Genomic DNA, 23,459 nt, shown 5'->3' with positions numbered 1-23,459 from the left:
AAGGGAAGTAGGTCGGAAGTGGCTTATTGTCGGCATCAACCTGTAACACACGGGAGTCTGTCCCCGTTACAATGCACTAGACCCCTGGGAGATTGATGCTGAGGTGGAGCGCCACACCTACCATCAGCTCCCAGTACTTCCCGCACGACTTGCCACACCCAGGCCATGCCACTGATACGCTGAGTTGGCGCCGTGCCCGGGATCGAACCCATGAATTTGTGGTCCAAGATCTCTACCGACTGACTGAGCTACCCGGACACGTAAAAATGTCAAACTATACTAACCTGGGTGGTTGGCGGTGCATCGTTTGGGGCATCGGTCGGGGTTGGTGGAGGAGGAGTTGCTGGGAGGAGGGGTGGCAGCTCCGGGGCGACGGTGAGTGCCGCTGTGGTCGCCGCGGCCCCATCACCACCCGCTGGCACACCCCCATCACCCGCCGGGACCTTCACGGTAGTGGCGGAGGCGGCCGGCGTTGTGGCGGGTGCCACAGCGAGGGCGGTGGGCGGAGCCGTGGCGGGTGGGGCTCGTTCTGTGACCGGCACAGCAGCAGCAGCAGCGGCCGTGGCGTTCTGAACGGCTGCCACAGGAGGCCGGTCCGTGGGTTTGGAGGTGACGATCGGGGGGCCTGCGAGACGACAGGTTCTCAGTGAGGCAGAAAAGATTCTTTCTTACGGTATTTTGGGTCCGTGATTAACACGGGCTGAAGGGCTTTTCACATTATGTTCTATGACTACAGAAACAACAGGTGCATCATGGGAGAATAGAAATCTGGGCCCCGAAACGTAAAACAAAAACACAATGTCCTCATTTTGCATTTGAGGACAGCGTGCAGGCAGGGCCGTGTTAACGTCATAATGGGCCCTAGGCAGAGACCTATTTCTTAGTTTGGCCCATTCTAATACACATTCATTTTATCAAAATGACTTCAAATCGGTCATGGCACAGACTGGCAACTGAGAAGTGTGTAGGCGGACAGCTTTGTTGTTCTTAGCAGACACGGTTCATACCTGTGGTAGGAGGATCCTGGGCAGAAGCCCCGAGGGCCAGACTGAGCACCAGGAGCAGGGGATGTACACCCATTCTGCCCTGAAGGAAGGAGACGACATGTGGGATATTATTACAAAATACACATGGAGACCTAGTGCTGCACCATTCTTTTTTTTTTTTTTAAGATATTTTTTTGCGGCTTACACCTTTTATTGGTTTTTTGAAGGGACAGACAGTAGGCTGACAGGAAACGGGAGAGAGATGGGGGAAGACATGCAGTAAAGGCCGTGTCGGGCTCGGGAGTCGAACCCGCGGCACACTGCGACTGGATTACCAGTCGGGTGCCCAGACGGTTACGCCACCGCCTGGGCCTGCTGCACCATTCTTGCTCAAATGTGAATCGCAAGAAGTGAGATCACAAATCACGATTCTCATTTTTTTCCCCATGAAAATATGTATTGTCTTTAGTCTGTAGTTGCTGAACATTACCACATGTCTGAATGTAGATCTCGATCTTTTTTCGATTAATTGTGCAGCACTAATGGAGACAATGTCCAATATCAAAGACATTAATTAATAGCAGACCTACAAGCTCGTAGCGCGCCACCAAGTGGCGCGCTACGAGCTTGTAGGTCTGCTATTTTTGAAAAATCGTGAAAATATTTATTTCAGAAAACTGGAGGATTTAGAAGATTTTTTTTAAATTTCGAGGTCAGGCCTAAACAATACAATAATACAATATATGAAGACAATTATTTATTTTTTTCACTCTACCTAACCCAAAGCCACCCTTTAACAGAGAAATCAGGGTTTTCATTTTTAACGACTTAAGCCCTATACACTTAAATAAGTGATCTACAAGATCACAATGTGTCATGGTGCATTGTGGACATGTAGATTAGTGGTTCCCAAACGTTTTCATGCCAAGGACCCCCAAATTGACACTAATTTATCCCTGCGGACCCCCATTAGAAAATATATGCCAAGGACACCCCCATAAGAGAAGATTTTTACGGCTCTAGCAGTGATTTTCAACCATTTTCATTTCAAGGACAGCCCGGTTTGACCTGAATTAGGCCATGGCCCCCCATTTAATGACATTTCCATCTCTGGGACCCTCCATTTGGTTCCATTTGTACACTCTCTGAGTTACAGACTTATAAGGGTCCATTTGGTTCCTAATTATCATTTAGCTTAAGGAACCCCTGGGGGTCCCCGGACCCCACTTTGAGAACCACTGATGTAGATAATGATATTTGTGCTTTTTCATTTGCACCGACCTCCAACGACATTATGCCCCAAACAGCACCGACCTCTAATGACATGGCCAAAAAAGAGACACCAGGTTGAAAGTGGGTTAAATGTTATTAGTACCGGAAGGTAATACGACATAATTTATTTGTAATGTAATAAAAGTGTAATGGTGCAGCTGACTGTGTGTTTGATTTGACCTGATCTGTATTTATCTTGAACAAATAATTGCAAAGCCTCTTACCTTAACAAACGAAGTTTGCATCAGTCACTCATTCGCACAGCGTAGTCCTGTGGACAGCAGCACAAGAAAGCATTTAGCCATTTGACTTTGGTTTATTCCCTTCAACTTGCTTTTTATAAAACATTCCTCCTCTGCCAACTCATTTATGATTGCATTATCGATCATACCATCTAACAATAACGCTCGATTCCTACTGAATCTGCAAAGTAACACCCACGCTTTCACCGCAGGTGCACTATGGCATTCAGTATCAATATGAATAATAAGAAGCCTTATTATTCTAGGGAAGAGTCAGACAAACCAAAAGGAAGCCTGTGCCGGAATCTATAGCCTATGCAGATGCATGGGAAGGCTGGTGGTGTGGAGAGAGTACGATAGGAAGTAGAACAAGCCCAATTCCCAGCATTTTACTTACACCGATTAATTCAGGGCTACTCAAGGGGTAAACAACAGGGATTCAGATTGGAAACATGTTATTCCTATTTAGAGACACAAATTTTCCATGCTAATGACCATTCAACACCGTCTACACCCAAGCATCAACAAGGTCTAACAAAATTAGTGTCACATTTAAATTCCTCAAGTGAGTGGCATGGATGTGATTCAGCGCTTAGCCCTCTCCTCCTCGCCAGCTGGGACAAGTGAGCGCAGGCCAAAAAGTAGACCGGAGGAGAAGAGGACAAAAGAGGGGCGGGTGGTCTGTGTAAAGCCAATTCATACTCTGTACGCCGACCTACAAGCTCACAGACGTCTCGTCCGCGCAGCGCTACACGCTTGTAGGTCGGATATTTTTTCCACGCGACACCATCGCGCGACGGAGCATAAATTAGGCCATCAGGCTGACTGTCGGTCTTTGGTGTAATCGCGGAAAGCCCCCCCGGGGCTGCTGTCTCAGTGACCAAGCGAGCTGTGATAATCCCTGGGCCTAATCCCATGATCTTGAACCTTGGCATAATCCAGCCCGTCTGGCTGTGTTTAGGGAGACGCTACCAGCAGCACTTGGGACACACAGTCAGCCTCTGATGCTTGGCATCAGGGCTTATTACATCAGAGAACCATGGGCATCCTGGCTGCTGAAAGCAACAACGGTGCCAGTTCCCCGTCCTCCTGGCATACGTACATCTATCTCTACTGAACAGCACTTTGTTGTCCCGTCTAGTTTATATCCCAGACAAACAGTAGATAAAGCAAGACAGGGCCAACTGGCTTTTAGGAGACCAGGAGCAGGTTGGAGTCCATTCATTCCAATGGGAGAAGTGAACGTGAACACAGCTTCTGAACGATTCTTTAGCCCCATGGTCACTGAACTAAATATTGAACCCATTCTTCACAAGCCACACATTCTGACGTTTTTTTTCCCTCCAGAGAGACAAATCAGGAAAAATCGACTTTGTTATCTACATTTCTCTGTCCCAGACATTCATGAGATCTGACATTCACTTAAGGAGGCCATTTTGTGTTCTTCTTCTTCTTGCCTCGAGGCAGAGCGTGGGTTCATTGGGCTAGCTTCTTAAAGTAAGCATCTTTGTTTATATCACGAATCACGCCGCTATTTGGCTGTGATTTACAGCCTAGTAAAAATGTAACCAACAACTTACCATTTTACAGCTACCATCTATCCAACCCAACCATTAATCTCTCAAAAATAATGCCGTCCCAGTGCCCAAGAAATAATTCCTCCATAATAGACCATAGGGATTACCGACTATGGCTTTGACCCTGGCCCACTTTACTAGCACTGTACTATGGCTTTGACCCTGGCTCACTTTACTAGCACTGTACTACGGCTTTGACCCTGGCCCACTTTACTAGCACTGTACTACGGCTTTGACCCTGGCCCACTTTACTAGCACTGTACTACGGCTTTGACCCTGGCCCACTTTACTAGCACTGTACTACGGCTTTGACCCTGGCCCACTTTACTAGCACTGTACTACGGCTTTGACCCTGGCCCACTTTACTAGCACTGTACTATGGCTTTGACCCTGGCCCACTTTACTAGCACTGTACTATGGCTTTGACCCTGGCCCACTTTACTAGCACTGTACTACGGCTTTGACCCTGGCCCACTTTACTAGCACTGTACTATGGCTGTGACCCTGACCCACTTTACTAGCACTGTACTAGGCTTGGGATCCGGAACCAGCAGAACTGAAGGAACCGGATCCAACATTGAGTAACCAGAATCACTTCCATCACATTTGCATGCTGTTTCCGGAATGGATCACACTGTCAGACCTGGTATGTGGACTTTATGTCTGCTATACAATTACAATACTAGTGGTTCTCAAACTGTTTTATTTCAAGGACCACCATATAATAAGAGGGCACAAATGGAACCGTTCTATTAGTGCACTCTCAGAGTTACAGACCTCTAAGGGTCCACCTGGAACCCCCTATAGGAATCATTAACCCATTTTGGGCGGGAACCCCATTTGGTGTTTTAAACATTATGTTATACTTTAGCTATTGAAAAATAGCAGATGTAGGTCTGCTAGTTTTGAAAAAAAATTGAAAAATCGTGAAAATGTGGCGCAAATCTTTGAATATTTATTCCTTCAGAGAGAACGTTTTTAACTCAAATCTTTGCTTCTGAGGGGTTCCTGGAACAACATATTTTCAGATGGGGGTCGGTGGCCAATAACATATATTTTTGGGAGTCCTTGACATGAAATTGTTTGAGAACCACTGACACAGAAACAGGTATTTTCAGAAAACTGTCAGGATTTAGAAGACATTTTTTTAATGTCGACGTCGGGCATAAATGGGTTAAGAGGGAATCGTTAAGGAACAGGCATCGTTAAGAGCTTAAGGCTTCCAAGTTCCAAACCTACTTACTACTACTACTAGGATGTTCTGATGACAGACTTAATATACTGTACATTCCTTCATTGCTGACATTCTATTCATTCAGATATTCACCGTTGAGTGACAGACTGTACATATCTTATTGAGTCAGACACTCACTGTTGAAGGCTGTCGGCACTACACAGCAGTGTTGATGGTCTGACTTTGTACATACTGTATATTCATATATTCACTGGTGATGATGTACAGTATCATTCGTATATTCTCTGGTGATAGACCTATCATTCATATATTTATTCATCTATCATTTATTGATAAGACTATACACTAATGGTTAACCCATGCATTTAGAGCGCCAGTGCCAGTGTCTTAATGTCAGAACCTAAGAAGACTACATATTTTATTGATCTTCCTTTATTGTCTTTATTAGTGTCTCACCTGCTCCCGTGTCTCATGTTTGCCACGGTTGCCGCTATGACACCTGAATCCCCCGGGCCGGGCGGGATCAACAAAGGTTTAATTATGTTACTATCATCTTAATTATCATTCTGGATGTTATTAAATTAATGTATCCATGATGAATGAATGATCCATGTATCCATTAATGGATAATGGATCAATTCGAGGACATTACAGTGCCATAGCAGAGCAGATACTTGGCTTCTGTTCCACACAATGGCAATTTTGGGAAGATTTCACCCCCCCCCCCCCCTCGTTAGTTTCAGCAGCCAATGAGGCCAGCACACACAGCTGGGCTATATATAGAGGTGTTTCTGAATTAGACAGGGTGGCCTTGCATATCACAAGTGTCTTTGCTTCATAGCGGACTAATTACACATGATTACGGCTGCACTGACGTCAAGAGAGAAAGACAGGCTTATATAATAATCCACATCCTCACTTGCTCAATGCCGGCATGAATGAATGAATGAATGAGTTTTCAGATTAATCTTGCAGCAATACTTTAAAACACTTCGGGTAATTTTTTACTTCTGCTCAGGCTTTTGTGTGCACCCGAGTCAGTTTTTAAAAAAGGTGCCCGATTCAATATTTAGATATTAATTTTATCAGACAGGTCCCCTTCTATATAGGCCTACTGTAAACCCATTGTATCTTCAAACCCTGATAGACTCTGACCCTGAAAACATGCATTCCTTGGTTCTGGACTGGTGACTGATATTGTCCTTCTAAAGCATGAGGGGTTGGGTTTTTTTAATGAAATAAATTAAATACATGAAAATATATATAAATGGAAACACACGCCCCAAGCATTTAGAAGGACAATATCAGTTACCAGATTGGCCAAGATAGAATGGGTTACTTTCTCTGGAGTGCATTCAGACATCACACCGTAAAATTCTAAATGTTAGTTTAATTCTGGGAGGTGTACAAATGGAACCAAATGGACCCGTCAAGATTTTATAGTGCAGGGAAGTCATAAAACAGAAGAGTGCACATCGCTTCCTTCCCCTACTGTCTGGACCTGTAGACGAAAGAAAAAAAACCTCTAGCTGTTCCAAAAATGACAACCATTGACCTCTCCATGATGTGCCAGTGCCACGCCTCTCATTTATTTAGTCCTCATTCAAATCTATGACTCAGATTTAACATTATATAATTAGCGCTCACCCATGGGTAGAATTAGCTTGAACAACTGGCATGATTGAAAACCTGTCTGTCTCGACATGATGAGACAGAGGGTTTTGCACACGCAGAAAAATAAAAAAGGTGCCAACTGGTTTTTCAGAGTGATGCCACCCACGGCATAGATAACCATCTTCAGACCATGTTTCTTTAAAGAAAAAAATTAAAAGAAAAAGACGTAACCACTTAAACCCTATATATCCTTGAACTTCACCGACAGTGGTCCGTCTACTCCTTCCCCCTCTACACCAAATCCCTTTCTTCGAAAATAGCCGATGTACAAGCTCATTTTCTGCTAACATTCCCGTTAAGACATGGCCAACATTGGGATGCTAGCGTTCATTCAAGTGGTTAAAGGTGCCACAAAATAGTCAGACTAATATCACTGCGAGATATTTGTCTGGAATCTCTGTGGAAGCTGCATTTCCAAGGGGTAAATTAAAAAAAGTTATTCTAAAATAGCAGATATACAAGCTCCCAGCGTGTCACTTTGTGCCACACTGCGAGAATTTTTATAATTTAGAAGAAAAAAAAACTGTTTCCCCTGGCATAAAACATTTTTAGATGGAGTGGCCGACGCCCGACGGCCAAACATATCATAATTTGGGGTCCATCCATGGCACCAAATGGTTTGAGACTGATTCAGAAGGCATTCGTATTAATTTGTCTTAATGGTTTAACCCATTCTGGACGAGAACCCCTTTGTGTTTTAACTAAGCATTATGTTATACTTTAGCTATTGAAAAATAGCAGATCTACAAGCTCATAGCGCGCCAACGCGGCACAAATCTTTGAATATATATTCTTTCAGAGCGAACGTTTTTTTTTTATTTCGACGTCAGGCCTAAATGGGTTAAAGAATAATTTAAGAACCATTATATTTCGGTGTGCAGTGTACAGGCCAGGGTAGTGAAAACTGGCCCGCTTCCTTGCAGAGAGTTTCACATCACCACCTCTGAGGTTTTTCTAACGACATGACGCATCGTTGTGGTTGAAGGGGGCAGGCAGGGAGGGAGGCTGTGTGTGACAAACTGTCCCTGTGTTGATAGAACATGAGTAGTAGGGCTGCCTGTCACCATTGCAAATTTAAGTTGACGATTTTATTGTCATACAAATAATTGCCATTAAAGATTTAACTGTGTTTTTCGGCATTGAACATTAGAACATAATTGATACAATTTTAATTTCCGTTTGCGTATTAGGCTTCATTATCATGAATTGCACAGGGCGGATATGACAAATAACTTAAATATACAAAGAAATTACTGACCCATTTAATAATTTTATACTTTAAAAAAAGAGGGGGAAAAAATAAAAGAAAAAGCAATTATCGAGTAGGGCCGTCGGCATCATGACATTTTACTTGACGATTACACAAACAATTTGAGATTTACCATTTAATTGTGTTTTTGACATTGAGCATCGGCACATACAGAAAAATTAGGTTACTATTTCAATGTGGCTTTTAGGCTTCGCAAAAAAACAAAAGGTAGCACACCGTATGGTATGAGACTGGGGCTGGCAAAAGGGGACTCATTTCGGCCACAGTAATTTTTCTGTTTTTTACAGATTATTAAAGTACAGAATGCATTATGTAAGCTTTTATTATGATGTATCATTCAATGAAATTGGAAAATATTTGAAGGAGATTTGACCATTTTAAACTGGTTGGACAACAATACCAATGACAGACCAGACAAAATGACCAATATGTTACTATGTTTAACTTTATTATACTTAATAATAAATAAATAAATATATAGTGGAGATAATCAATCTTAAAGCTCACAATGTGACGCATTTGAAGGTTGTAGAAACGCTATAGGACACAATGGAAACAAGTCCCCAGGAGTTTTTGTGTTATTTTTGTCTTACTTACTTACTTACTTATACTGTGGCAAAATTCAATTTTGGAGAGAAACGGAATGTCAAATACGAGCGTCAGTTTGAATTTCGTTGGGCATTTAGTAGTGTAATTACGGCCCGCGGTGGCTGAGACGAAGCAGTGAAAGGTCCTGAACCACCGCTGAGCGGTGCCGTAATTACACTACTAAGTGCGAAACAAAATACAGACGGGCGCTCGTATGACATTCCGTTCCTCTCCCAATTAGAATTTTGCCACTGCTGATGGAGCAGCCATAAACTACACAGGTAAGTCCCGATGTACTGGGCATCTTTGTAAAGTTAGTGTTAGTAAAAAGCAAGGTAAAAACGGTAAGGTTTGAGCAGGCTAACATCAGTCACTTTCCCATTCATTGTAGTAGAACAGGGGTTCTCAACCCGTGGGTCGCGACCCCTCGGGGGGTCGCCAAATTATTTTAGGGGGTCCCCAAATTATTTTCCAAAAAAAAAAAAAAAAAAAAAAAGTTTTAAATTTTATTTTCACTTTTTCAAAAATAGCAGACCTACAAGCTCGTAGCGCGCCACTCGGTGGCGCGCTATGAGCTTGTAGATCTGCTATTTTTAAATAGCTAAATTATAACAATGCTTAAAACACCAAAAGGGGTTCCCGCCCAAAATGGTTTAAGGTTATTGTAGCAGTCAATTTATATTGGGGGTCGGGAGGGGGCGGGGCGGGGGTCCCGAGACGTTGCCAAAGCATTTTCGGGGGTCCCCGGCCAAAAACGTTGAGAACCCCTGGTGTACACCGCAGATATCTTGTCTACTCTCCGCCTACAGGAAATACGTTGGCTGTGACCAGGGGACCCGTCTCTGAATGTGTCTATAATGTGCTTCCTAACGGTTTACGGATGCTGTGTGAATCAGAGAGCTTTATCTATAGGCTTGTGGTCTAAAATGCACAGGTCCCCAAGAGACCAACTTAATGTGTTCAGACCACCTAAAAAGCACCCGACCTCCCCTCCGGGTTGTGTGTGTGTGTGTGTGTCTTGCCAACAAACATAGCCACATGGCGATAGAGGTCATTATTAATTCAACGGACACGGGGCAAGTGCTTCTACTTTTGCCACTTTTAAGTTCGGCGCTCGCTCCATCAGTGCACACTATTTAAAAGCTGTTGCTGGGCTGGCTTGGCATAATTCACACCCAAATGATGCATGCATGCATGATTGCATGAGTCACCATGAGGAAATGGGACCTAAAATAATCACAGGACTAATTGTTATGGGCTGCCCCACGACAATGACAATTTGTCTCTAAAACCACTTAACATCTATTTGCTATTGATGATGGGGCGGGAAAGAGACAACAACATGACATATTCAGCAACTAAATAATAAGGGTAATAATAATAATAATAATAACATAAAAATAATAGGCTAATAATAATGTCTATGCATCATTTGGATCTGTCAAAGGGCTTATAAGGGAACATCAATATTCGGCCATTACGTGGCTGCTGTTATTGATTTGATCTCGTGTCACAAAGAAGTATTACGCCAATCTACCTTTCTTCATGGTTCTCTCCGGTCCGGCCTGCTAAACAGCGGTGTCATAATCTATTTTATACTACAGCACAGATCATCATCATTTTAACCCCCACCACGCCCCCAGGGAGGAAACCAAGAGGATGAATAAGCCCATCTTTCACTTTCGCAATATGCTCAGAATGCAGCGTCATGCTCTCCTGACTCGGGGCGTGTGCGTCGTGTCCCCATGTGAGGATCTCGGAAGGATGACTTTAATCTGCAGCCACTACCTTAGGCTGCCTGGGGTCAGGTCAGTGTCATGCTGTAAATAGCCGATCTCGATAGGCGATCTAAAAGCTCACAGCGCGTCACACCGCCCATGTTGTTTGGCTATTTTCGTCATGCGAGTCGTGACACGGTCGTATGACTAAGTATAACTCGAGCTGCAACGGGTAAATCTTCCAGAGCACTGCACTCTTGCGGTTTGACATTTCCGTCCCTAGATTAGGATGAACATCACAATGCTCCATGATTATACATAATACTAGTGCTGCACGATTGTTGCTCAAATGTGATTTTCCTCCACAAGAATTGAGATTCTCGCACGATTGTGGCACCTGGAGGCAACTACTGCGGCTTTAAACGGACAACATCAAAGTGCTTGACTTAAACCTTTCTTAAAGTCTCTCTCTTGTAGCAAAAACATAAGATAACCACATGTTTAGTAAGTAAAGTAAATTATTTGGACAGCCAACTAGTGCTGCACGATTCTAGCTCAACTTCACATAGGTGTCTGAATCTAGATCGCGATCTATTTTTCGATTAATCGTAGAGCACTACATATTAAATACAATTTTTTTAAATAATTATTTTTGGGCTTTTTATGCCTTTATTGATAGTTCAGTAGGTAGAGTCACAGGAAAGGGGAGAGAGAGATGGGGAGCGACACGTATGTCACACAGCACAGGCAGTCGGAAACCCGCAGCACGTCATGAGGCTGCATTGGAGCCTAGGTGCCCTGCTAGTAGGGATGGGTCCGATTCATCGATTATCGTTAATAGGACCCGAAATCGATTATGAAAATTAATAATCGATAATCGGAAAATCTGTTGGAAAGGCAATATTGTCATCCAAACAGGACAGGGCTATAGCCCCCCCCCCCCCCCCCCAACGATTAATCGATTAATCGTTAATATTGAATTATACAAATCGATTTTCATTTTGGACACATTTACACATCCCTACCTGCTAGGCCAGTGGTCCGGGACCAATACAACATTACAACAACAGAAAATATGGGCCATACATAACAGCAAGTCCCCGATTCGATTCCTGGCTGGCTGGACCATTTGCTTCATGTCACTCCCCAACTCTCTCTCTATGCTAATTATCTTCTCCACTGTAACAATCAAATAATAAAGACAAAAAAAACAAAACAAAAAAAACAGAACAAAGTTCATAAATTATATATATAGGGCGGCCTAGTGTTAAACAATTCTGATGGTGAAAACTCAAATGTCTTTTTTTTGTAATCTTTTTTTTATGGCTTTCGCCTTTTTTTATGGAGGGACAGACAGTAGGCTGACAGGAAATGGGGAGAGAGATGGGGGGTGACATGCAGTAAAGGCCGTCGGGATCGGGAGTCGAACCCGCGGCACACTGCCAGACCGGATTACCAGCCAAGGTGCCTGGACCGCTGAGCCACGGCCCAGGCCGAAAACTCATTTCTACCAAAGGCAGAATAATACTTCCTTGGGAAAGCATTGGTTTCATTTCTCTGTGTTGACTGCATCAGATTTCAATAGCTCCTTGGCTTGACATGACTGGGGGCTAAAAATGGCAGCCTGTAAGGAACACATACAGGAAGGATGTGTGGTCTCATGTGTGGAGCTACCAACTTTTCATTTCGCTGTTCTGCTCCGATAGATGTTTATCAAGGTTTCAAAACGACTGCCATGTTAGTAGTAGGGCTGGCTGAATCTCCGATATGGACACAATCACATTTCAGATAGCTATCGATATTGTGTGACCACACACTGACCATAATAACGTATTGTTAAATTAGCAAACCTATAGATCGGCTATTTTTGACAGTATTAAATAAGGCTTACGTGATTAATTAAAAGCAGGAAAAGACAACACTAAGGTCATATCATGTTCAAAATCTCAGCCGATATCCAATTACGATATAGATATCGTATCAATGTATTGCCCAGTCCTACTATGCAGCTTCCTCCAATGAAAGACACACATTAACCCATTTTGGCCTGACCTCATAATTTAAAAAGATTCTTCTAAATCCTCCAGTTTTCTGAAATAAATATTTTCACGATTTTTCAAAAATAGCAGACCTACAAGCTCGTAGCGCGCCACTCGGTGGTGCGCTATGAGCTTGTAGATCTGCTATTTTTCAATAGCAAAATCATAACAATGTTTAAAACACCAAAAGGGGTTCCCGCCAAAAATAGGTTAAACTCCAACCAAAAGCTAAGACCAGTCCAGGACAAAAACACTACAGTGACAGCTGTGATTTCTTTTTTTTAAAACCCATTTAGGACTGAGACCAGATTCTACAAAATGTCTTCTAAATCATGACCCTGAAAAACCTGTTTCTATATCAGTGGTTCTCAATGGTTGTAGATCTGCCATTTTTCCAACAGCTAAAGTTTAAAATAATGGTTAAAGTGGTTAAAAGCTAGATGCGTTCCCATCCAAAATGGGTTAAATAACACCAGGGACAACAGACTGGGGAGTTGACTTTAGTGTGAAAGTCTTGACAGTTCACCTGACATACATTTCCCAGACTTTCCCAAAAACTCAAATTGCGTTCCCATACAGAGGATGTTTGTTTCCATTTATATTAGCTTATAGCAACCTGTTAGAATTGGACGTCACTACAAAAATATGATCACAGATTATGAATCAATCTTTTTCATTTAATGATACATTTTTGTAATTTTTTTTACAATCTATTGAATCAATTAGTTTGAGTAACTGTTGCACGCTTACGTAGGTTGTTTCCTTACTCATTTCTCAAATGGTCAAATAAACACTTAGGATTATAAAGGAAGTACACTCCGGTCACATAGTCATGCCAAACGAGGCCTGTCTATGATAGGAATTCATTCACCATGTGACCTTCTTCCGATACCAATACAATTATATTTGTATGGGAAATCATGTCTTAGAGGAAGTCAAACTGTAAGTGTTCATGTAGTATTTCACATAGATAGATGCCTCATTGGCCGCTGCAGTTCCTTGGAGCCATGTGTGTGCAAGAGGGAAGGCATGCTGCGTCGCTGCCCAAGTGACGTCACTCATACACCTCCATTTCTCTCGCTGCCAATCAAGTGACTACTGGCCAATCACAGCGCGTCCTTTCCGGGACTTACGTTACGCTTGCGGAAGTTTGACAAGCTTCCGCTCGTGCTTCTGCTATGCTTCGCAAGGAATCTCGGGAAAATGTTGCCCCCACTCGAGAACACACGCCCCAGAGCCGGAAGAGGGGTCTACCTTTATATGTCTATGGTATTTCAGACATCTGCCTCAGAAATGGTATGTGTTCACTTCATTTACAAGCAAAATTGTGTATCACAATTCACAAGATTACAAACGAAATCACTTGATATGATTACAATGATAGACAATGAATCATAATTATTGATACATCGCACAGCCCTACCTGGTGGTAGTGTTGCTGGCTTTCTGTTCTAGTACCAAGTATAAATAGAACTTAGACAACTATAAGTGAATTCAATTGACGTCGTGGCTGCCTAGCTGGCTGGACATAAAACCAGCAATAACATCCATGGACAGATGTCTCTCGGATTGTGCATTTAAGCTCCTGTGATTATTATTATAATACATTCATTATTTCATTCTTTATTCATAAACATATTTGTTCCCCTAGATATTAATTAAGATAAGTAATAGTCAAGGAGTCAGGACACACTGAATCCACCTCCAGCATAATGAATCAAAGAGTAGTTAGTAACGTTAGAGGAGAGGACACATTTGTCACACTGAAGCCAGCTCCGCATTTCAATTTGCTATAACCGAACCGTAGTAGCCTTTGGCTATGGGGTAAATACTTGTAGACTACAATGAAAAACAATAGTTTTAGGCTACAATTGTCACAAGGAATTTCCCTCCTTGGGACAACAAAGGCAGTAGGCACTGAAATAGCTTTTAGCCAGTGCACAGGACTTTAGCTGCTTGAACATTTATCTGGACTGGAGGTCATCTTCAATTCTGAATTCTGATCACATAGGCCTCATTTTATACTTCTGCAAAGCAAACTGTGTGTTGCGGTGAGACACGTTGTGAGCTTGTAGATCTGCTATGTTAAAAAAATAAAAATCAAAGCAAATTCGTTTTCAGACTACCGGTAGTCACTACCTTGCAATTTACACCGGCAACATAGATACAAGCCTTCCTGAGATGATGATGTCAGCTGTGATGGGTGGGGAGATTTCAGTGAAAAACTTCCCCCGGCTTTCTCCGGGGCTCACTGCCCCGCCAAGTCATTGCAGGGCCAGATAATGGTTGTCTGTCTGTTTCCATTCATGGCATATTAATACAGTTTCTGTGTCTTGGGTGGGGGTCCGGGCCGGGCAGACAGGAATACTGTGTGAATGCCTCTCTTCATGGGAGGCTGAAGTAGGGCCTAACGTAGGGCTGCCAGGGCTCTTGCTCTGTAACAGACCACAGATTATACGTCCCCAATGCCACATACAACAGCCACAATCCTCTGGACTTCCCTTTCTGAGGGCTCCTGCTTCTCCGCTGGTGCGGTTTGTGTTCCTGCTGGCCTCGCTCACAGGCTGGTAAGTTGATGAAAAAGACGGGGCTGAGCAAGAGGATTTTGCACTGTGGCTAGTGCAGCAGGCGAGGGTGACCTTACCGACCGCCGCCGCGTCTGTTATTAAGACTCATATTGATGCCGTGGGTTCTGTCCGGCTTTGAGGAGCGAGAATGGGAAGTTGTGAGTCAGTCAGTGAGCCTCTCTCTGCCTCTTTGACTGCTTTGTTGTGGTGTTTCTCACGGGGTATGCCAAGGGCCGCTCCGCTCTTCCCACATTAGACGCGGAGAGGATGTGGAGGCGCTGGCCATGGCCTCCCCACAGAAGCCACAGTGACCCCGGAGCGTGGCATGAGGACACACATGGCGGGCCAAAAGGCCACCAACCCTGATTCAACCAATTGTTTTTTTTTGTCAATGGATGTCTCGGAGTGAAACCTTGCTGCTTAGTAAAGCCTGCTGCCTGTGCGCCAAATTCACACAGAAGCCCTTTTGCTCTTATGTTTGAGGACTCATCCCCATTAAACCAACATGCCACAACTGAATAGGCATGAATCTCCATCACAGAATTCTAGGTCCAGGACAGGGACAAGAACCGTTTTTTTCTTTTCTCCCAGGCAATTATTTAGTTATTATGTTGTACTCTCACACAAAACTCAATCTTTATTGACTGGAAATGTTTAGATTTTGTGTTGTTTTGTATTTAGGTATTGTACACAATATGTGAAATGAATACATCTACAGGCCTACCCCTTGTGTGTTTGTCTGGCTGGCTGCGCAACAAATTCCCCTTAGGGGACAAGAAACATACTGAACTTCGTAATACAGACGGGTGGCCCTGCTGGCCCAGCCCAATTCCCAGCACGTATAAAATCATCAGTGTTTATTGAACCCAGAGAGCGTAAAAAACAGAACCAAATGGATCCGTAAGGGTCCATTTGGTTTCGTTGGTACGGCTACATTAATAGTGAGGATTTTACAGTGTGCTGCCACATTGTTATTTTTCTTTTGAGTGACGTCGGCCCCGCGGCGGTATGGGATGCAGACAGAGGTATCGGAGGTGGCCAATCCCACTGCCCCCATCCATCCCCTCTGCTTCCTCTGAGAGATAAGAGGGCCATCCAAGATGAACAGACAAGCGATTGTGACTGAACCGAACTGCACCGCGATGACAGCACTTCCTCCTCCAGAGACTAGCCTCTTCCTCGTCCTCTTTTAGGTGGGGCAGGCAAATGCTACAAGAGGCCTCGAGACATTTGTTGTCACCATGCCACTTTATGACAAGGCAGCCAAGTGGGCCATGTCAGAGCGAGGACCGGAGAGGCCACGGGCTACTTAGTTTAAATATTTATAAAAGTGTTTTTTTTAACTGGCTTTCTTTTGCTTCAGGAACCAAATGAGTGCACGTGTCTAGTCTAGTCTACTATGAGGTATGGGATATTCTGCTGCCATGAAATCTGTTTCTTGGTGGAGGCGATTTCAAGGTGGTCACGTCATAAATGCCTCCTTAAAATTACACTTCTTGGCTTGCTTCCTGATGAGTAATGTCAGGGTCCTGAAATGTGATGCGTTTTGTTTGTCATCATTCGTAACAGCCAAAGTAGGCCTTGATATAACATGATTTAAATAAGAATAAAAAAACCACACTGGGCTGGAGAGACAGCATCACTTTAGGCAATAATAATAATAAATGCGCATGTTTAATGCGGCTCAAATACAACACAACAAGCTCAATGATAGAAAACACAATGAAAGCAGACGACAGCTCATTCTGAAACTGAGTAAACTCTAATAAAAATCACACCTGTGTGAAGTGAGGGGCGCTAATATAAAAGTCTAACTCATGTTGATTAGGTGATGTAAAACAAACGGTGCCAACACAAACATTAAATGCCATTAACAATAAAGAGACAATATGGCGTAATGAGGGACAATATGACGTAGATTTTCCTTCCCTTCATTTCCCCTCAAAAACAGAACACACCCTAACAGTCACTATGGACCGAGCAGTTGACAAATCATCTCTATCGACTGGAGAGAAAAGAAATGTAAATGATCAAATAATTCACCTGTTTTTGTTGCCATTTTTGAGTGGTGTAAACCACTCCTACAACTGGCTTTTGTGTGCAGAAAAAAGTGAGCATGGTTGCTATGTTCAAAATGAAATCACAAAATGAAAATGAAATCACACCCGGATGTGATTTCACAACTGGCTTTTTTTGTGCAGAGAAAATGACCACGGTTGCTACGGTCATCCAGTTCACCCGGGTGGGATTTAATTACGTCAGATCAGAGCTGATCAGGCTATATAATACCTTATTACGTCAGACCACAGCTGATCATGCTATATAAAACCCTACACCACTCAGTTCACACGGGTGTGATTTTTACCAATACGATGCAAATGAGTAAAAGAGCCCTGTTCAGTTCACACCAGTTCTACGGCAGAACTGTTGGAATTAGCGAGTGTCATCGCGTTCCAGTTTTAACATGTCACGTGTCACTCCGAAATGTGTCCTTCACATCCCACAGCTGTCTATGAGGGTTGCCTACTTATGCAAGACATTTCATTTGTGCAGTTTGTGACATTGCACTTGTCTGAAACTTACTGTAGCCTACACAGTATAAATCAGTGTTAATCAAACCCAGAGAGTGTACGAATGCAACCATTTGGTTCCATTCTTACACTCTCCGAGTATCCAAATGCCGGATCCCTGGTCGCTCAAACTACATAATTGTACATAATCCCCTAAATATCGCTGTGTTCATCTCAACAGCCATGGAATTACAGTCGCTCTTCCACTGTAAAATATTTAGGCCTACAGGTGGAAAGTCTGGAAACACAAATATCCTGTCACACCCAGAGTGCCAGCTCATATTATTGCTCTTTTTGTTGCGATAGCAGCATGCTGAAATGTCTAAACATAGTTACAAACATTCACCTAACAACGCATCAGACACGTCGTTGTTGAGTCAAGAAACGAGGCCAATCATCAAAGTGTGCTGCGAAAAATCACTCTCCTTCTCTACACTGCTAAATCCGTTCTACTATCCCAAGACAGAAATAGCCTCTTGTTCTTAAAAGACATGCTTGGGAAGATGACAATACAGTCCAAGTGAACAGAGCTATAGGGCTCCGTCTTTCGCTCTGATGTGAGAATGTAAATAAGCCCATATTTTTCATGCAATCCAGCACTGCCGTTAAAAGGTGCGGTAAGGTTGCTCAGAAATGATTCCCAGAGTGGGCCGACCCGTCACGGCAAGAAAGACATGGTTTGACAGCTTTTAAGGAGAGGCAGTTGCATGCCCGGGCTTGACAACTGGGGGTCAAGGTAGTGTACTGGGCCAGCTGGCATGCAGCCAGAGGTTGGTCCACATCTCCACAGGTTTGGAACATAATACTAGAGTGGCAGAAGGCTGCTTCAGCTTTGCACTTGGCTGGTCCTGACATGAGCTCAGTGAAGAGGAAAGTGTATTCTGGAATGGCATGTAGGGCAGGGCGATAAAAAGACAAAAGCAAATATTACGATTATTGTTGACCAAAACGTCTGTACCGTATGTCTATATTGTGACAATAACAATACTCTTTTGGTGTCACATAAAAATACACATATAAAATACAAGAGATTTAAAAAAAAAAATCCAAGGCGATACACTAGTCTCATATGCTGATTATTGATATCGTCCCTGTCAGGTGGAAACCTCACATGTCAAAAACTGTTAGGCTACTTTTCAAATTCAAAAATATCAAAAGGTATTAGATCTACAAGCTCAAAATGCGTTGTTTCGCATTAACCCCAACCACGCCAATTTGGGGTTATTTTTGTGTGCCACTGTAGTATGATCAAGTAGGGCATTCATTTACAGAGAGAGAAAAAAATACACAAAATGTTCAAATACGGACATACGACTGGGTTTTCTGCCTGACAGGCAGCAGCAACAATATAATATTGATATAATGCCCAGCCCTGTGTGGAGTGGAGTGGCATGTTGTTGGAGGCATATGCACAGCAGCAGCCAGCAGCTCAGGGAAACAGTACAACACATGCTGCAATGAGCAGCTCCACACAGACATAATATGACATGACGTGTCGGTGCCTTCGGGTGGAAAGAAACCATGTATGACCAATACCGTTCCTTTTCCTGACATTGTTGTGATTTTCTGTCAAACTGCCAATAAAGTATTCTTCTTTATCATTTAAAAAAAAATATATATTTTTTTTTAAAGAGTGAAAATAGCTTGATCAACCTTTTTTCTTTCAGGTCACCTCTGTAAGTAACATTTTCATCCAAGGAAGGCACCTGAATTACATTGTTGCTTTATCCCATTTTGACCTGAGATCTATTCTAAAAATGTCTTCTACATCCTGACAGTTTTCTGAAAAAGTGTCCGAGTGGCGCGCTACGAGCTTGTAGATCTGCTATTTTTCAATAGCTAAAGCATAACATAATGCTAACACCAAAAGGGGTTCCCGCCCAGAATGGGTTATAGAACCTTACATTAATGTCAGATTATGGTACGTAAATAATATGTAAATCTTTCGCCCTTAAGATACAGTATGTGTCACATGGGAAACTTGAGAGAATAGTGGTTTCCATCGCGACCGATTGAAAATAACGTCATACTTGAACGCCACACTCACCAAGAATAGCAGAGCTACAAGCTCACAACGTGACACGTTGTGAGCTTGTAGATCTGCTATTTTTGGTGAGGACGTTTGGTTGTCAGTCTTTAAGTACAGAGGGTTTAAGTGGTTAAAACCGAAGTGATGTTTATTCTACATTATACTTGTGGGGTTTATTAAGAGAAGCTGTTAATGCCTCCATTTTTTGTTTTTCAACTCCAGTATTTAATGCTTCTGTGAAAAAAACAAAAAACAATAAAAAAAAACTGAAGTGATATGGATAAATTCCATTAAAATATTATATTATCAAAGTATTCGGGGGCGGCGCCCTTCCTGGACTGGTGCCACGGACGGCACCCACTTTGACAACCACTGATCTAAAAGCTCACAACTGCTATTTTCCACTATACTTTTATGCGCCACTCTTGTCCGATGAAGTAGGCCAGGGCATCAATCTACGGGAAAAAACAAAAACCAAAGGCCCACAAGGTTCTGTTCTGTTATCCCATTTTGACCTGAGATCAGATTCTAAAAATGTCTTCTACATCCTGACAGTTTTCTGAAAAAGCTATCTTTCTATGTCAGTCGTTCTTCGATTTTTCAAAAATAGCAGACCTACAAGCTCGTAGCGCGCCACTCGGTGACGCGCTATGAGCTTGTAGATCTGATATTTTTCAATAGCTAAAGCATAACATAATGCTAACACCAAAAGGGGTTCCCGGCGCCCAAAATGGGTTAAGCTGCTTCACTGTCTGTGGATGATGATCTGCCACACACTCACACTGTCAAGCTCAGAGCTCTTATCATCACCACAACATTACTCAGAAGTGCAAGCGGCGCTTAATTATTGTTCAACAAAATCCTTGTGGTGGTGTGTGTGGACCAATTTGTGAATGGCAGGAGGAGGATAAGGATATTATCAATTTCGTCGTCATCTGGTATGGCAAGGAAGCCAGAAACAACTTGCTTCTTTATTATTATTCAAATATATAGGCTATATATATATATTAATAAACAACTTGAGGTCTCAAGTCTGCCTGAAAGCAAACCCTAAACACCAAAAGGCCTCCCTCGGCCCCCATAAGATGTGCTGATAGATAGTCTAGTCCAGTTCAGTCCAGTGGTTCCCAAAGTGGGGTCCGGGGACCCTCAGAGGTACTTGAGGGAGTTCCAGGGTGTCCCCAGATAAATTATAGTTTGGAACCAAATGGACCCTTATGGGTCTGTAACTCTGAGAGTTCAATTAACACTGATTTTACAATAATAAATGGTAAATGGTGCATTTATATAGCGCCTTTATCCAAGGCGCTTTACATAGATTGTGCATTACATTCACCCATTCACACACACATTCATACACCGATGGCAGCGGAAGCCATGCAAGGTACCAACCAGCACATCGGGAGCAATTTTGGGTTCAGTGTCTTGCCCAAGGACACTTCGACATGTAGACAGGAGGAGCCGGGATTCGAACCGCCGACCCATGGATCATTGGACGACCTGCTCTACCTCCTGAGCCACAGCCGCCCAGAGATAGAAATACCATTAAATGGTGGCCCGTAGACCAATATATATGCATGCATGTCAAACTGGGGGTCCTTGAAATTAAACAGGTTGAGAATCTTCTCTTATGGGGGCCCCTGGCATATCTTTTCAAATGGGGGGTCCGCAGGCCAATTAGTGTCAATTTGGGGGTCCTTGCATGAAATTGTCTGGTTACATTTTCCATTCAGAAATGGCAGGGGCACAGAAGGAAGGGAAGAAAAAAAATAGATTATGCATTATACCTCCTAGATTAGTGGTGGGCTATTATTACACTTTGAATTTCTAACTCACGGTGTGTACTAAATGTAACCAAATGTGGTTGTACAGTGTACACTACACAATAGTCTCTGAGTTTCACACCCCCTCCCCTCCCTCTAAACATGTAATGACAAAGCGATGATCAATAAAGTTGACTTTCTAGCAACAAGCAGACGGCTCACGCCGTCCGGCCCCGGGGACCTCCCTTTGTGTTCAATGCGTTATTGGCAGCAATACGTTTGTGTAGTTGGGACAAAACGTGCTGCCTCGCTTCAATCTCTGCTCGTGCTGACTGAGACGGACTTGTGTAGTAGTAGTCATAATAGTACTAATAATAATAATAATAATAATAATAAATCATGTCCCGTCTGCCCCACTTCTCCCCACCCAGCCCCCAAAAATGTTCCCTCCCTGCCTCCAAGGTACGTACTTCTTCTGAAATGTTCATGTAGTTACAAACATCACAGTCAGACAGTCACACACACTACACACGATTACATGAAGATTCACAACGCGTGAACGCGACCTACATCATGGGGGGATCGAACCCTCGTCGGATCTCTTTGCATTGATCACCGCAGTGTTACATACATAAGCACATAGTTACACACACTGTTACAACATGAAGAAAATAAACATTGAAACAAGTGATGATCGGGGGGCTGCTGTGCTGTGCTTTATAGCTTGCGCAACAAAAACAAAACTCACCGCAACTCCGTGTTGTGTGTGTGTGTCGCCCCCAGGAAGGAAAGAAATCCCCACAGTTTTAGAGCAAAAAAACTTGGGTGTGATTGTTCCTTTTTCTTTTACCCCCTCCTCAACAACTGGGCTGAAGTGTGGCCGGGGTGGGTCGGCCCCTGGCTGGTCGGATCTCTTCTCCTCCACGCCCCAGCACAGGGAGCTAAAACTGAGAGACTAGCAAACCTGGCTGATAGGAATGATCTGCTTGCTGGGGAGAAACAGAACCAGGAGACGGGAGGAGGCAACAGTTCTTCCGTTATAGGGCCCCCAAAACAAGGTCCCCGCCGCAGCAACAACAAAAAAAATCCCGCAGATGTTCCCCAAGGGTCTTTTATCCCCAACAACGAGCTGTTTCGGTTCCTTCCGTCTCCCAGCAGATTTCACGAGGGGACGTTAAATCCCACACCACGGGGTTTGATCCTAACCTACTACCGCTGTATATCCGGGCGCGTCGGCCGACAGTTCTAGTCCGCCATGTTGTGTGATGTGTGTGTGTATGTACTGTGTGTGTGTGTGTCTGCATTGGGAAGAATGGGAAGCAGAAAAGCAGCACATTCCCAGGCAGGCCATGCCCCTCCGCTCCCCTTTCTGGCCTGCTGCAGGCAGCAACGACATCTACTGGTCGTGACGTGAAGTTTCAGCCCTAGAGCAGTGGTTCTTGTTCTCAAACTTTTTCATTTAAAAAACCCTAATATGATATTGATATGCTGCTGCATAATGCATTAGGCCAAGGTAGGACACCCAGTTATACATCCATCCATCCACCTTCAACCGCTTATCCGTAGTCGGGTCGCGGGGGCAACAGCTCCACCAGAGAGCTCCAGACTTCCCTCTCCAGAGCAACATTAGTAACCTCCTGGGGGATCTCTAGGCGTTCCAAGGCCAGTGAGTCGATGCAATCCCTCCAACTGCTTGGTCTGCCCGGGGTCTCCTCCCAGTGGGACGTCAGAGGGAAAACTAGGGAAACGCTCGAGAGGCATCCTAACCAGATGCCCGAACCACCTAAGCTGGCTCCTTTCCAGGCGAAGAAGCCTTCGCGTGACTGAACTTCTCACCCTATCTCTAATAAGGGAGATGCCAGCCACCCATCTGAGAAAACTCATTTCAGGCGCTTGTATTCGCGACCTTATTCTTTCGGTCATGACCCACACTTCACAACCATAGGTGAGAGTAGGAACGAATATTGCT

At 43.6% G+C, this 23,459-nt stretch overlaps 1 protein-coding gene across 5 annotated transcripts in view; it reads right to left on the bottom strand.

Moving 5' to 3' along the window:
* The window catches only part of ptpra (protein tyrosine phosphatase receptor type A), a 58,565-nt gene extending 35,732 nt beyond the window's left edge, over window positions 1-22,833 (bottom strand). For all 5 annotated transcript variants that reach the window (XM_079510493.1, XM_079510494.1, XM_079510496.1 and 2 more), the window contains exons 1-4: window positions 22,239-22,833; window positions 2,483-2,529; window positions 1,008-1,086; window positions 285-625 (exon numbers count right to left, since the gene is read on the bottom strand). In XM_079510493.1, coding sequence (XP_079366619.1) covers window positions 285-625; window positions 1,008-1,086; window positions 2,483-2,503 — 441 coding nt within the window. In that variant the 5' untranslated portion in view covers window positions 2,504-2,529; window positions 22,239-22,833. The remainder of the gene's footprint in view (window positions 1-284; window positions 626-1,007; window positions 1,087-2,482; window positions 2,530-22,238) is intronic.
* Between the last annotated feature and the right edge of the window lie 626 nt (window positions 22,834-23,459).

The sequence above is a fragment of the Electrona antarctica genome (genome assembly GCF_951216825.1).
Source record: "Electrona antarctica genome assembly, chromosome: 9".
Taxonomy (NCBI): Eukaryota; Metazoa; Chordata; class Actinopteri; order Myctophiformes; family Myctophidae; genus Electrona; species Electrona antarctica.
Note: the sequence above shows the minus strand (reverse complement) of the source record. Positions and strands in the feature narration are given on the sequence as shown.